This window comes from Mastacembelus armatus, chromosome 11, assembly GCF_900324485.2.
Source record: "Mastacembelus armatus chromosome 11, fMasArm1.2, whole genome shotgun sequence".
In the NCBI taxonomy this organism is placed as follows: Eukaryota; Metazoa; Chordata; class Actinopteri; order Synbranchiformes; family Mastacembelidae; genus Mastacembelus; species Mastacembelus armatus.
In genome coordinates, this window is record NC_046643.1 from 15,088,959 (window position 1) to 15,104,456 (window position 15,498).

General features: G+C 39.8%; 2 protein-coding genes across 11 annotated transcripts; both read right to left on the reverse strand.

Moving 5' to 3' along the window:
- Nucleotides 1-285: 285 nt before the first annotated feature.
- On the reverse strand, nucleotides 286-8,110 carry LOC113126195 (heterogeneous nuclear ribonucleoprotein R). 10 transcript variants are annotated; one of them, XM_026300102.1, is made up of 16 exons: nucleotides 7,611-8,110; nucleotides 6,847-7,007; nucleotides 6,638-6,756; nucleotides 6,431-6,538; nucleotides 6,205-6,318; nucleotides 5,853-6,029; nucleotides 5,545-5,680; nucleotides 5,223-5,428; nucleotides 4,928-5,077; nucleotides 4,727-4,848; nucleotides 4,103-4,641; nucleotides 2,009-2,069; nucleotides 1,609-1,648; nucleotides 994-1,054; nucleotides 561-674; nucleotides 286-412 (listed from the first exon to the last, which is right to left on the reverse strand). In XM_026300102.1, the coding sequence occupies exons 2-12, from the start codon at nucleotides 7,001-7,003 to the stop codon at nucleotides 2,035-2,037; spliced, it is 1,863 nt and encodes a 620-aa protein (XP_026155887.1). In that variant the 5' UTR covers nucleotides 7,004-7,007; nucleotides 7,611-8,110; the 3' UTR covers nucleotides 286-412; nucleotides 561-674; nucleotides 994-1,054; nucleotides 1,609-1,648; nucleotides 2,009-2,034. The 10 variants fall into 10 exon arrangements, with proteins under 10 accessions (XP_026155887.1, XP_026155886.1, XP_026155884.1 ...); XM_026300101.1 differs by having other exon boundaries at nucleotides 1,609-1,699; XM_026300099.1 differs by lacking the exon at nucleotides 1,609-1,648.
- A 145-nt stretch (nucleotides 8,111-8,255) lies between these two features.
- Nucleotides 8,256-9,495, reverse strand: atp5if1a (ATP synthase inhibitory factor subunit 1a). Its single transcript, XM_026300107.1, has 3 exons — nucleotides 9,301-9,495; nucleotides 8,646-8,758; nucleotides 8,256-8,551 (listed from the first exon to the last, which is right to left on the reverse strand). The coding sequence occupies exons 1-3, from the start codon at nucleotides 9,370-9,372 to the stop codon at nucleotides 8,410-8,412; spliced, it is 327 nt and encodes a 108-aa protein (XP_026155892.1). The 5' UTR covers nucleotides 9,373-9,495; the 3' UTR covers nucleotides 8,256-8,409.
- Between the last annotated feature and the right edge of the window lie 6,003 nt (nucleotides 9,496-15,498).

A 15,498-nucleotide genomic window follows, 5' to 3' on the forward strand; every position in this document is an offset into this window, starting at 1 on the left:
CTCAGTGATGTTAAGGTGTGAACACAGTGAGCTGTATTCACGCCACAGGTGCTGACTGGTTATACAGGTCCATTTGTTGAGCTTACAAGGCCACCTCTATTTTCAGCTCCTGTGAATGATGGAGTGTGTATTTAGAAACCTGTTTATCATTAGTGTACTACATTACTGAGCTTCAAAGTGAACTCCATGATGAACATAAAGTTTTTTTGTATAGAGGCATAAACTGTTCACACTGCAAAATAATTAATAAGCTTCAAGTAACTGTAAATATGCATACACAAAGACTTGATTGGGTAATAGACTGTATTTAACAATTGGTTTCCCTTTACAGTGGCAAATCTTTAAGATGAATTAGGAAGTTGTAGCCTGGTAGATGGAGACCTGGATAATCCCATGTCCATCAGTAAATCATCTGCAGTAAATAAAACAACTCTTAGAACAAAAACATAAACATGACATTTACATTTACTGAGATGAAGTTGACACAAGTATTAAAAACATAAACGAAAGCTTCCTCTAACACAAGAGTAGCTTCACTGATCCAATTTTATTTTTCTTACCTGCACCTTCAGCTGAGCTCTGAACAGGGACGTCAGTGTTCCCAGTTGACCTCAATTACAAGGCCTTATTAAGGTCTTCATTCAGAGGGGTGTGCAACTCTGTGGTGAGTCCAGCTAGAAAACAGCCACACAGACAAGGACATGTTAACAAATTTTGGCTGTATCAGTATCTAAGCATCAGCATGACAATCAGAACCAATATTATCAGGAGGACAGACTGTACTGTCTATAATATGATGCAATAACTGACAAAAACATACACACCAATGTCATGTTCAGTTAAATTCTGACAAAACAACTTATAGAACTTACTCTGGGAGGTCAACAGGTAATATAGACAGCTAGGACATCAAACATTATGTTTTAAATTATAACATAAATAGAAACATGGTGAGACTTTCTCATTATTAGTTGAAATAATGAACAATCTTACCAATCAGTCCCTTCCATTTGTGTGAACTCATTCACAAGGATGGGGGCAGCTCCTTTACTGCCTGGTGACAAGAGGCAACATATAGACAGTTCTGGTATGAGAAACTGTTTAAGGATACACCTTCATTTGATGGCATTTCAATGTAAACCAAAATGTGTGTGTCAGTTGATACAATTAACTAATCTGATCCTACATCCCAGTCTTACCTGTGCAATAAATAATGCAGCCCTCCTACTGCCATCTTGTGGTGTTAAATGGTAAAAACATCAATTTATGAGGCACATCTTTTGTTCCAATATCAGCCAATTTCACCAGTGTTTCTTTTAGTATTCCCACCACAGTCTGAACACATTTGAAAAATAGTTCCTCTTGTTAATATCTGCTTATTAATTAACATCATTCCAGGTCTGAAAATGGCCAATACATGCATGTAAAACAAAAACGGGCCACTGGTCATGCTGGAGTGAACTGCTACCTCTAGTGGCATAGGAGAGGAATCCCCCCCCTCCTCCCCAATTCACAAAATGTGTGCAGACAGCTGAGATGATTTAGGAGCAGTAAGCCAAGACAGTCAACAACAGATGTTTGTAGGGTTTTGGGGTTTATAGCGCTTACCAAATCCTTGACTGGCTGCCTTCTGGCTGTTAAATCCAGTCTAAAGAAACAGCCATTTAATGCTTAAAATTGTGCAGGACTTTTCATTTGACTTGAGGGGAAAAATATACACTATGTCAGTGAAGGAAAATGCATTGTTTATGCAGTCTCTAAATTCAAGAAACATGCTATCAATACTTTTTAAAGATTGCCAAAGATTCTTCAGTCACCTTTAGTGACTTGTATTCTTGTATCCACATCCTTGAAAAAAAAAAAACCTACTAAACTAAGAAGCTTGATTTTTTTTTTTTAGCACAGGAAGGAAAACAAAAAGAACAATGTATAATTATAGCTAATGTTTCTCCAGAGATCATAATTAGCTACAGGAGAGGAGACAGTACTCTGTGCAAGGCTAGCTCACCCTTGAGTACCGTTCAGGTGAGTTCCTCATTCTAGTGGTGCCGCTCTCAATGCTTCTCCACCTAGGCAGGTTGGAATAAGAGGACAGACACATGAAATAAAATGCAACAAAACCATGGCACCAAAAAGGCAGATGCTAAAAACACTTTCCTATGGTAAACAAATTCTGACATGTGATCACTTGCTATGGTAGAAAGCTATGCTTTAAGAATTTTAACCCTTTGGATGGTCAGATCCATGGCGTCTTCAAAAGGAGAGAAAACGGTGATGTGCAGATTTTGGAAATAAAAAAATGAATGCAACTCAGCATACAAGCATAAATCCATTCAAAGTCAAGTAGTTCTAAGCGTGTCAGTGTCAGGACCAAACTAGTATAAGTGACATCTTACCAATATCCAAGACCATCTTTGTCTTTAAAGGGTGTTTGAGCAGGTGCACACAGTATATGTTTCAGCAGATGTCAACCTATCTCAATAAATACCATTTGTGTTAAAAAACGGTTTGGGAAAACTAATACTGGAGTTGCAAGGAACAGTAAATTTACACCTGTGAAAATTATGCACATTTACTTCTTCATTTCTGCTACTACAGCCCAGAGAAATTAGCACATGGCATCATTAAATCTCTTCAGCCCAGTGGCCGGGATGTTTCTTTGGCTGGCTTTAAATGGACATACTATGAAGAGAGAAATTAAAACACAGACAGTAAGGGGTTCCTAGGACAAAAATGTTAGTGCATTTTGAGTAATCAGTAAGCATCCATAATTTTCTCAAGCATAAATCAGCTATGAAAAGCACTCACTGTTTTCCTTGTCTTCAGAAACTGCAGAGATTAACATTTAGTAAAGGTAGGCTGATGTTTACTAAAACATATACTGTTTACCTGTGCACACATGTTTTCACCAGACAGGCACAATCTTGGGTAATCGCAAGAAGTCAAAATTACAGTTTGGTCCTGTTAATATTGCTGTAAAATCCACATATAAATTCTGAGTGCAGGACTGGAGTCTAGTGCAAGATGCAGTGAAAAATAAAGGGTTAAAATCCTGTTTAATCATTGCATCATCCAGACAGTTCTCTTGTCCCGTTGTCTGATTGCACAATTTCAGTCTTTTGTGATTATCCTTTGAGGTAAAAGAATTTGACTTGGAAAAGAAGATCTTCATTCAAATGTGAGAATTGAGGTAAAATCAAATCAAATACTGAATGACAACACTGAATTTGAGTATCTGACAACTGACTGATGCTCAGCTGAGTTTTATTGAAACGGAACAAACGTAAAAGTTATAAATACAAAGAACATCAGAGAACAAACTGCTATGGCTCTTAAGGTAAGCCAAACCAAATCCTATTGGGCAAGTTCAAAGAAAACAGAGGAAGTTATGGTATCAGTTTTTAAAAAAAAACACAATTTATCTACCTCTAGAATTGCTAGGCATACACTTTAAACATTACAAAACTTTGATTACTTCCTTCCTGTGGATTCTTTTCTCCACCATTGCAAATATGAAGTATGAAGCTCTAACCATACGCATTTATTTACAAGCAAGTCCCTACGCATCTACGAGAAACCACAAATAAAGGGAGTACAAGAAGGAGAGGGGAAAGGGGTATGGACAAAAACTTTCTGCAAGGCAATATCATTATTTAATGTCCTCTCAGACTTTGAAAATCAATGTCCACTTTTTTGTCAATGTTCATTGTTGGCTTTAAAAGAATCAGGAACAAAAAGTAACAATAAAAGTGTTTTTGTGTTTTTTTAAAGACAAATGTCCCAATGTAACCGTAGAAGTAACAAATGATTCACCACAACGGTTACGTTCACTTCTTCAGCCAAAAAGCTTTCCAGCCAATCATCCTTAGCCAATTCTGGGGTCTGTCCATTTTTTCTGAGACATGTACAGATTTATTTTCATGAGGGATGAAGAATAAAAAGTCAATCAAAAATTGTAGCCAATCTCCTGTTTTTTATTTTATTGTTGTTTTTCTCTTTTTTGCTGTAACTTTGCCAAATACCTTTTGGTGCATCTACTTCCACTGCTGCCCATAAGAATCCTGTGAAAACTCCATGGTGTCATTACTGTAACCATAGTTACCGGAATAGTCGGCCCCTTGCTGCAGGGGCTGCTGGGCGATGGGCTGGGACCCCCAGTTCTGTTGGTTGTTGGTCTGGCGGCGCTTGGAGTCAGGCTGGTTGAACACGTCTGCCTTCCTCTTTCCACCGACGTTTCCCCCGCGATTGCCTCTGGCCCCGCGAGGACCACGCCCCCTCTGTGGTTGGAATGGGGCTCCACGCCCTCCTCGGCCGCCCCTCGGACCACCAAGGGGCGGTCCTCTTTGGGCGTAGCCGCCTCGGCCTCGAGCCGGTGGTGCTCCACGAGCCCTAGGTGGAGGAGGTCCTCCCCTGCTGGGACGAGTACCACGGCCCCTCATGCTGTACATATCTTCATAGCCATAGTAAGGGTCTTCATAGCCACCGCGGTAGTCATGATAGTCGTACCCGTAGTAGTCATCATAGTAGTCTTCATATCCATAGTAATCTGGAGGATAGGCATAGCCCCCTCGGCCACCTCGACCCCTGCCCCGGCCTGGTGGTGGCATGCGTGGAGGTGGGTAGTAGTAATAGTCGTCATACCTGCAGAAGGGAGGCAGGTTTAAGTTAAGTTTAAGTTTACTGATTCAGGGGGCTGACCAAGCATGTCTCTGGCTCACTGGCTCACCCTGCATTCCTGGTGGTCTGCCGAGCTGCTTGGCGCTCTTTCCTCTTCTTGTCTGGGGGCTTTGCCAGGACAATCTCAATTTCCTCTCCTCCTAGCTCCTTCCCATTCATCTCATCCATTGCCTTAAAAGAAAATCAACCATTACAATGATTTGCAATAAATCATCAGACATACAAAATACTGTCCAAAATAAAAAAACACCTTAACAGCAGCATCCCTTTCTTCAAAATGGACAAAAGCATAATCTTTCAGTTTTTTAACTCGCTCCAGCTTTCCAAACTGAGAGAAGGTCTTTTCAAGCAGCTCTTCAGTCACTGCTGTGGCCAACTTCCTGACAAAGAGCACCTTCACCTGTGAACAAAAAAAAAAACAAAAAAACAAAAAAAAACAAAAAAACAAAAAACAAAACAAAAAAAAAGGATTACCACATAGTACGGTACAGAGCTTGGTTGCTGTCTTCTGAAGAGTAAAAGGGTAAGACATGACACCTACTAACCTTGGCCATGACCTCTGGATCTGGCTCAGCAACAGGGTCAGCCCACTCCACAGTGACCGGGTTCCCCCACACCTTGACCTTGCCACTCATTAGGCGCCGACGAGCCTGTGCTGCCGACTTGTGATCCTCATACTCCAGGAAACAGAAACCACGGTTCTTCTTCTTATCATCTGGCTGATGGTACAATATCACCTCTTGAAGACCCTCTGTAACAAAAAACCATAATATTCATGCAACAGTAAGGCTCAATCTCCAGTTTTCATGCATCTTGTCCTTCATGTTTTAAGGATTTTGTGGCACAAATCCACCTCTTGAAACTAACCTGTAACTTTGCCAAAATCTTCCAAAATACTTTCTCTTGTCTTGTTCTTTGGAATTGATCCAACAAACAGCCGATTGTTTGCAACAGATATACACACTCCCAAATATTTGCCAGGCCGGATTTCATGGTTATCACACTGAAAATAAATTGCAGAATATGTGACAGACATTATATATATATATACATATATATATATATATATACATAAAAAAAGAAAAACAAAAAACAGTAATTTAAGGAATGAAGTTTTTTTTCCCCTAAACATCATTATATTGTAAACATATAGTTTTTCCTGCCATATTACTTACAAGCTTCACAGCCTTTTGTGCATCATCTTTATTGCAGTATGTGATGAAGGCATAACCTCTGTTCTGACCGGACAGAGGGTCCATCATTAACCTGAGGTCCCAGATGGGACCAGCTAACTCAAAGAGTGGCACAAGCTCATCTTCATACAAATCCCTGGGGATTTTTCCAACAAACACCTGATAAAGAAGAAAAGAAAAGATACACATTTGTAAAGGGCAATATACAGCATCATATTTGTGATTATTTGTGAATGATAATGAAGCACAAATCTGATATTTTTCACCATGTAAAACAAGAGCTTAAAAAACCACTACATATTTCAATGCATTTAGTGATATATCTTTTATCTACCTCAGTTCCAATCCCTGGTTGTGTTCCCGTGAACACATCCTCAGGGGGGGGACCTCCATATTTTCTCTGGCCTGTGGTGACATCCAGAGTGTATCCTGTCCTCTCCAAGAGAGCCTGGAAAACACAAAAAATAAAACACTAACTGAGTTGCATGGCTGCCGGGGAATGTTCGCAGGTCACTCATTCTGAACTATAAAGCAAAGCTCAGCCACATGACTTTGTTTACCTTTATTTTTGCCTCATCTGGGCCCTTGGTGGACTCTTGTATTTTACTTCCTTGTTTTTCCCTCTGTCTGTAAGTCTTCATGACTCCACAAAGGAAAGCACTTTTATTCTATATTAAAAGAAACAAATCAGATTACTTTCACCAGCGTTCATTTACATAAAACATCACTGAAAAGCAAAAATAGGTGCAATGCATCTTTGTGGTTACCTGTACATGGGACAGATCACTCTCTTTGAATTGCTGCAGTACAGTTAATGCTCCCTCCTCATTGAACTCCCGCAGCGCATCAATAGCCCTTTCATCCAGGTCAACATATGCCACCAAACCTACCACAACAAGGCACCTTCAGCTAGAGTTTTTACATTACAGCAGTAACTAGAAATAAAGATCATAAGTCAAAAACAACTACCACCCACCTGTTTGAAAGATGTTATCTAGACTTTCAGCCACTTTCTGGGGTAGTCCAGCATCAATGAGTGTCTGGTAGTTCTCTGTGTGTGTTGCTGTCACATCCATGGGCTCTTCTTCCTCCTTTGCCGGGGCAGAACTACCGTTCACCTCAGCGGCAGCCATTCTCCTATAACAAAGCCATCGAAAACTATTTAGTTGGTAGCATTTCTTCGTAAGAACGCGTATTTACATCAAGATCAACAAGCACTGGAATTTTGCTATTCCTGGAAATTGCCTTTTGGTTACTGCTCTGTCTAACTTTAAAACCATTCTTGTACTTTCTAATAAGGACATGGGACAACTCTGAATAAAGCATAATTGAACTACGTTTGTTACAAATGCTGCATAATAAAACTTCCCTGGAGTCCTTCAGGTATTGTCCATTAATAACTCAAAGTCGGTCACTTAAAAAAAACACCGTCCCGCCCCCTTCACATGCTGCCTCCTAGCTTCAGAGGTGCATAGCTATATTATATCTTTATATGCACAGTGTACCAAGCACTAGGACTTTGACGCGATTCCTACAATGACACGTAATATACACATCTGAATACGAAACTGAGCTCCAAATGTTCTTCTCGTGTTGAGCCAACAATAATATTTTTTAGCTTGCTGGCTAACGTTAGCTAACGAGCTTATACGAAGGCCCCGCCGTGCAGAAAGAACACCTTCCACAAATCCAACACAAACGCGTCGCGCAAGGTGCAAACAGATAGTTAGCAAAACTCACCAGTCTAATTCAGAAACCTAATTGTTGCGGGTGTTAAAATTTGAAACAATTAACTTTCCGGACGTACAAAAATGTCTGATATGAAGAATACGTTTCTGTCTAACCCACGAGACAAATTTCCAGACAGCTACAGTCTCGTCGTCGGCTCGCCCGAACAACGCCACCGCTTGGCAATCATCGCGAGATGTGAAGGGAATACAGGCAGCAGAGCGGGTGTGTTTGTTTTGACACGCCAGGACAAGCGTCGTCAAGCAGCGCAACTAAAGTTTAGAAACGGTTTGGGTTACGCCCTTATTTGACACAAGGCGCAAAAGCGTCAGTGATGTTATAATAAAGCCTGATGCGATTGAGATAAGTACAATTCCCGCTAAAATTCCCATGCTATTTAACATGGGTAGGTCACAGCGTGTTAGCGTGCAACCCAGTCAATAGAAACGAGCGCTATAACGTCAACCATCCAATCACAGAGGCTGAAGTTTGACTGGCAGGACGTCAGTCCAATGAAATTCACTTTTCTACATTCACCAACTAAGGGACCGGCCTTATTTCTTTAACTACAGTTATTTAAAGCAAAATCAACAACTCACGTTGAACAAACAGATGAGTGATATAAAAGAAAAACTTACACCTTTGCAGGTTTTCATGGAATGTGGAAAATTAAGTACTTTATTGTTGTTTTTAATATATTCATGCTGTCAGTATGTATTTCATACAGGACCTGCATTGCCTGGCACTTAAATCAATCAGTATCTGATAATCATTGATTTCCGGAAGAGAAATTACGACAGGCTTTCCAGCTTCAGTCATCATGCTTGAGCTTTCTGATTTTGCCCTTGTGACGGTCAATCTCCTTCTGAAGGCGCTCAATTTCCTTTTTGTGGTGGTCAATCTCCTCTGTGTGATGCTTCCTCAGCGCTTCCATCTGCTCCTTCTCTTTCTGTCTGTGAAATGAAGAACTACGTTCAGATCTTGTGGAAAATCAAGGACACAGGCATGATCCTTCGACGATTAATCCTACAAAGCCATACTTCTCACCTGAAGTACCGCTCCTCCTCTGCTACTTCTCTCTTTCCAAACGCACCTCCTGCTTCCCTCACAGAGCCTCCTCCACCGCCACCTTTGCCTGCACCCTTGCCCAGCTCACCAAGCTGGAACATGCAAAGAACAATCTATAACCATGCTGCATGTGTAATGTCTCACAGGTTGTGTATATAAAAACAATAGAGCATCACAAAGTACATCAGAATTTATAAATAACTTAAGACTCAGATTCACTTATGTCAAAGTAATTTAAAATTGAATCATTTAACAAGTAAATGTATTTCACCTTTAGCTTCAAAATCTATGTACAACAGAGTCAATTCTGTATTATGCTTTGTAAGGATTGATATTATTTCTGCTCAGACTAAAAACACAGTGCTAATTTAATTAGACTGCAAAGTCATGTAAAAAAAAAACAAAAAACATTATTAAACCTTTAGACGGTGTATGGCTGCTCAGCATCCCACAGACACTCCCACAGAAGGGACTTGGAGGAATTGTTAAATGTCTGTATTCAGTTACCAATGCATTACAGCTTAAACCTATTTACTGTCTTTATGGTTTTTAAAAGCCAGTGACAGCGCACAATAAAACGATCCTCTCATACACCAGCTAGCGACCAGCTAATGCTAACAGCCACAGCGATTACCTGATCAGATGCCATTCTTATCTGAGAGGCGATGCATCTCCTTATGCTTGTTCTCAGGAGAAGTCTTGACATTATCACTCGGGTGTTACGTGCAACTGCGGATTTACAGCCAAAACTTTAGTCTTTCTACCACCTCCTTGCTCAAAAATGCGGAAATTTGAAGTAAACGGGGCGGGGAGACAAGCACCTCTGTTTCACTGATTTCTGCCGCCACGTGGCGAGGAGTAAAAGCTGCATGTGTTAGTGGTTACACCCACACCCAAATGACTTGAGCTTTGCTGTTGTCTAGGAATGAAGCAGCATCCATCCATCCATCCATCCATCCATTATCCATTATCTATACCCATTTTTTCCTTAACCACATAGAGACAAACAACCTCACACGCTCCTATGGGCAATTTAGAGTCACCAATCAACCTGATATACATGTTTTTGGACTGTGGGAGGAAACAGGAGTACCTGGAGAAAACCCACGCAGGCACAGGGAGAACATGCAAACTCCACACAGAAAGGCCCCTGCTGGGTTTCAAACCAGGAACCTTCTTGCAACAGTGCTAACCACCAACCCAGCGTCCGATGAAGCGGGATTTACATGTAAAATGTAGTAATGACAGCCTAAGAGTAGCTTGTGTGTCATAACTTAATGTATTAACGTTGGGCAACAAATCTCATGTTCATATAGCCTAGATGTGACTCATTTTATTTTGCACTTTGGGTAAATTAATTTTGTTCTTTTATTTCAGGGTCTGTTTAAAGCAAACAATTTTCTGTTCTAAAAACAGCCCCTGAAGGGTTCGCTTTGGAGCATAAGTGAACAATCACAACAGTGATACAGAAAACCCAGCAATAGATTTATCCTGCTTCCTCCTCCTTCATGTCTGATCATTTTTATTTTCTGATCACTTCTAGCTGCTATTGCATCATCATGCTCATATTTTGTAACCACTGTCTACGGACCAAATGCCAATTTGACATCCCTGTATTGTGGACCTATTACTCAGAAGAATGAGCCCTAGTGCTTGTCTCTCGAGTGCTGGATGAGACACACTCATCAGCACAAAGGGAAGGCTTGCCCAGTGAAGAGAATTGGTGGGTATTTAGTAGCTACAGATGAGTCATGATGGAGTCCCATTGATGAAGAGCTCTCCCTGCCAGACAATGCTAAGCCCAGTGTATATGAGCTCACAGTCCACGACAGTCCCCTTTCATCATCCGACTCCAGCAGCATTAGTGGTCAATGAAAAAGTGTATAGGTGTGGTGCGTTTGTGATAACATTCTGCGTCCTGTCAGACTGTTCGAGTTCAACAATGATTATGATGATCTGGAAGTTGCTGTAAAAAGAAAAGCATGCACACTTGTAGGGTCATTATGCTCTGAACAACCTTTGACTGGCACAAAATATAAAAGCTTGCACACAACACAGAATGAAAAAATACTTGTTTTCATCTGAAGTGAAGGCACTTCATATTTGCTCTCCTGGTTTATATTTGGACACTCAGAGAAACATTTTAAACATTACTTCATATTTCCCCATATTAATACTACCAGAGGTAGTAATGCCCTCACAACAAATGGTGGCAGTATGCTCTCATACAGATGGAGCGCACCTGCTACTGCTGTTCCAATGAATATTGAATAAGAATATGCTCATTTGTATAACATCCATATAAAATAACTCCTTACCTTGTGATTTAAGACAGCAAGTGCTGCTCTCACTTTGTTGAAAATAAACTGAGTGTCACATAGAATAATGGATATTGTAGTAATAATTAATCAACAGAAGGTTCCGACATTGATAGAGGATGTTGAGTGTTGAGTCCGCTGTTAGAGAGACGGTTGTAAGAAAACAAACAAACAAAAAAACAACAAAAACTCTAAAAATCCTTAAAAAAATATGGCTAATAAAAATAATGAGGGGAATATCTTAATTTCTAAATAAATGCAGGCATATCTAATATTCAGATGGATTCCTTTAGATGTGACATGACCCCTGGGGATACAATATGTTTGAACTTCACCAGAAGTTATTTCGTTTGCACTCTGTCAAATTGGACTTTGAGGGCTGTTTTTGTGTGCTGCTGTGCATGTTTTTTTGTTTTTTTTTTCATGGCCATGTATGGACTTCCGGTCTACAGGATGCAGAGCAGCCAGTTACCTGGATGCTTTCAAAGCTGGTCACCTCGCTGGCTCAAGTGTTGCCATAGGAAATAGTATCCTGGCAACAGCACCAACCTGAGCAAAGACAAAGTAAGGTCATGCAGACAGCAAGAAGTAGCACAATGTTCTTGTATGAACAATCCATTTTCATAACCCTCTCCCTCTCAACATTTTCACATTATTCTGTCTATCTATCTATCTATCTATCTATCTATCTATCTATCTATCTATCTATCTATCTATCTATCTATCTATCTATCTATCTATCTATCTATCTATCTATCTATCTATCTATCTGTCTGTCTGTCTGTCTGTCTGTCTGTCTGTGTATTTTGTCTCTTTCTACTGTATAATGACAATAAAATGTGTTCTTGTACAGAGACATACAGCACCATTTGTTTTAATATTTTAACAGAAGAAGTTAGTTAACATTTAACATTTTCTATTGTTATTTTCTGCTGGTATTTTTGCATGTCAACTAAATCACCTCATTGAAAGGTCAACACTAGTGGCTTATTAAAAAAAAGTGCATACAATAAGAAATTCCAGCAAAATGTTTCAAATAGCTCCACATTTTGACTTCATCTGCCACGTTCTTTAAAGTTTTCAATACATTTGCTTTTATCCGCTAATAGCATTAATGACCTTAAACCTCTTTTTTCTTATTAATTTGGTGTAGTCTGTATTGTTGTGGCTTACATACATGCATATCTGCTTCATTATTTATTACAGGAAATGTACCAAGATATGTGGCATCAGCGGCTGAATAGTGTCTTCATTACCCTTACCTTTGAAAATTTGATAATTTGATAAAGAATTCCTGTTGTAAACACTTACACCCACTGCTGGCCAGCAAGTGTTGCTGGTGCCATCAGAGAGTTACACATCATTAGTCGGGTCACCTCTTTTCGAAATAAATAGACCCTCAAAAACAGTCTGGCAGCTGCCAGATTGACAGATACTGTAGCAACAACAGTTCACCGGAAGTGACAACTACATGCCATTGCCGCTGTCTGAGCTTGCTGCCCCTCCAGCACCTGATGGTGCTAATAGTCCTCATGAGCTGCCTGGATGGTGCCACTGTTGCCATGGTGACCAGCAGGATTGATAAAGGGGGTCCAGATTCTTTGTGTTCTGTACATACAAGGTCTTTTGGAAAAGGCACAGGGGCAGACATTATTCACGAGACTTGCAGACAGTTTGGCAGTAACGAAACGTTTTTTTCAACCATTCGTTTTAAAAATGTAATTTTCCCCCAATTTTGCATCATGGGCTTATCGTACTGTTGTTCTAGCAATCACTAACACCTGCACTATAATGTAAAGGGTATGAGCCTGTTACAGTGATAACTGATCACTTTGTGCAATCAGTCATTTCACAGCCATACTAGCAGCTCTGTTAGGCTGTGCACAATAAGTGGCTTAAAATTGAGCTAAATGCTAATATCAGCATATTAACGTGTGTAGCAGGTGGGATGTTTACGATGTTTACTGTTCTAATTTGCATGATAATATTTGCTAATTGGTGCTAAAATCAAAGTACCACATGCGATTGGCACGGGACTAATTAAAATCTTGACCTGGTGATGGAACTAGATGAAAAATGAAGGACGTGACAGGTGACAGGAATGTGCGTATCAAATTCCAAGAGCAATGAGCAATGTCCATTTTCCTGCATGAATTTCATTTAACTTGTGATTGCTCATGCTGCTTTACTACTGACTCACTCAATTGTGAACACATAGAGTATCTATGATCTATATGATTTTATGATACAAAATGTCCTGTTCACATTAATATTTAAGCTCAATATACTAAAGCAGTTAACCTCCTCTACTTCAGTCAACCCCTGGGATTAACGTATGCTCGGAGAAAAAAAGACAAGGGGTAATACCCTCCAGGAACCCACTGATGACAGTGGGTGAGACTGATGACATTTAGCTATGACACACAAACACAACTGTAATCCACTACATCTATCTTTTTGTCATTTACAGGTAAAGAAGAGACATAGGCAATCCTTTATCAACCCCAACCAGGGGAGGAAAGTGCAATAAAAGAGGGAGACAGAGATAGTGTTTGGATAGATATGTCTAAGTGATTATTTCCTGTCAGTGAAAAAACAGTGAATATCAACCTGTACAGCCCTTCACATTGTTTCCTGTTCTATTGCTGTATGTGGGCAGGTTGCAGGGATTCTAAGTGAAAGGTATAGATTGGGTCCAGGGACTTAATTCATGTACCTAACCTTTAATTGTGAAACAGTTTCTCTAGTCTCTGCTTTATTTCATGCATAGGTGACCAAAGCTTTCCTCAGGATTTCTTTTCTCCTCACACACAGAAGAATATTTTCTGCTCTGCAGAGAGAGTTGAGTTGAAACTTTGGATGTTCAGTCAGTCACTTGGCTCTGGCAAGTTCTGGAATAAAATGCAAGCTCAAGCTTGGGCATCAATGGACATCATCATCAATAAGACCTTACTGCTTGTCGAAAGAAAAAAGCATCATCTGCATCTTTCTGTTTTTTAAATCTATTTTTGAGTTTAAAGAAAACTCATCTTCAACCTGTATTGAGAAATAACATCTGCTGTTTCTATAGCAACAGCCTTCAATTAAGAGACAGCAAGATCTTGTTGTCACTGCCAGCAAGGTGCTAATTGATACTGGATTTCACAGTGGGAGGGGTGGGGGCGTTTAGATAAGTTCTAGGACTTGTGTGTGTGTACATGACTGTGTGTGTGTTTGATGGTGGGGTTGGGCTGTCATTGACAGCTTTATTGTTATTAGCAATAAAGCTTTATGTTAATAGCATTGTCACACTTACACACAGTCTGCGTTTGCAGAGGCTGATTATTTGTGATTTGGAATGAATTGGATGTGTTAACAGCTAATTAAGAGAGACTGCATCCCTATGGATAACAGTAAGCTATGTATAAACTGTCAATGTGTTTACTGTAAATATGCATGTAGGTGTATGTTATGTGCTGCTACAGTGCTTGCAGTGCATAGGTGATGTGTATCAGGCGTGCAGAATGCAGACAGAAGTTTGTGTTATTCAACATTGATGCTTCTTATGTGAACATGAATTATAGAATTAAAATGTGTGTGCATTTGGACATATGACGCAGTGTGTCCCGATTTTGTTTCCTATAATATCTGCCTACCACTGTACCTATCTGTACTATTTTTTTGTGACTATCTTATTGTTCTCTTATTGCAGCTATCTGCAGGTCATGAAATCCAAATGATGAGGGACCACAGTGACTCATCGTATATTTAAGGTTACGTTTCAGATGCTGCACGACTGGCTACGACATCATTGCATTGCTTTGCCACGAATAGAGTGGGAAGACATTTCACAGATGACTTTTGGTGTGAAAATAAATTAGAACAATGCACTGCACAAATCAAAAACCTACAGACAAAAATGTACATCTGATGTAATGTGGTAACAAACATTAAATCAATGTTTATTACCACATTACATTAACTGCAGTGAAAATAGCACTTACAATAAAGCATCCTCAAAAACGGCAGAGATGCCAGTCTGCTCTTCAGACGACTTCACAAAATGAGCAGAGCTCGACAAATGCATGATGTAAATCTCTTTTTTATATGCCTTACAGCAGAATTGCAGCACACTGGTTCAATTAACACAAAGAACAAGAACAAAAACTGATTTTATGAAGAAGAGAGAATGCAAAGTAGCAATATTGCAGACAAAGCTGTCAAAATGAAATTTAAACTGCTGAGAACATTTCCTATTTTTAAAGCAGCAAATCAGTGTTATATTCTGGCCCCTGTCAATTTTGTTTGTTTTCTCATTACTCAACTTCATAGACCTTTTTTCTCTGGAATGATTTGCCTCTTTGCAAAGCATGGAAATAGAACAAACGAGAATTGCACTTCTATCATCTTGCTGTTTTTTTGTACCTGCAAATCACATCTATATTTAGAGAGCGAAATGCTTGCCAGGGGCTTTAAGGTGGCAAGGGTTCAAAATTTGTTCCTGTATGTTCTGTCTTTTATTCTTTAGTTTGTTA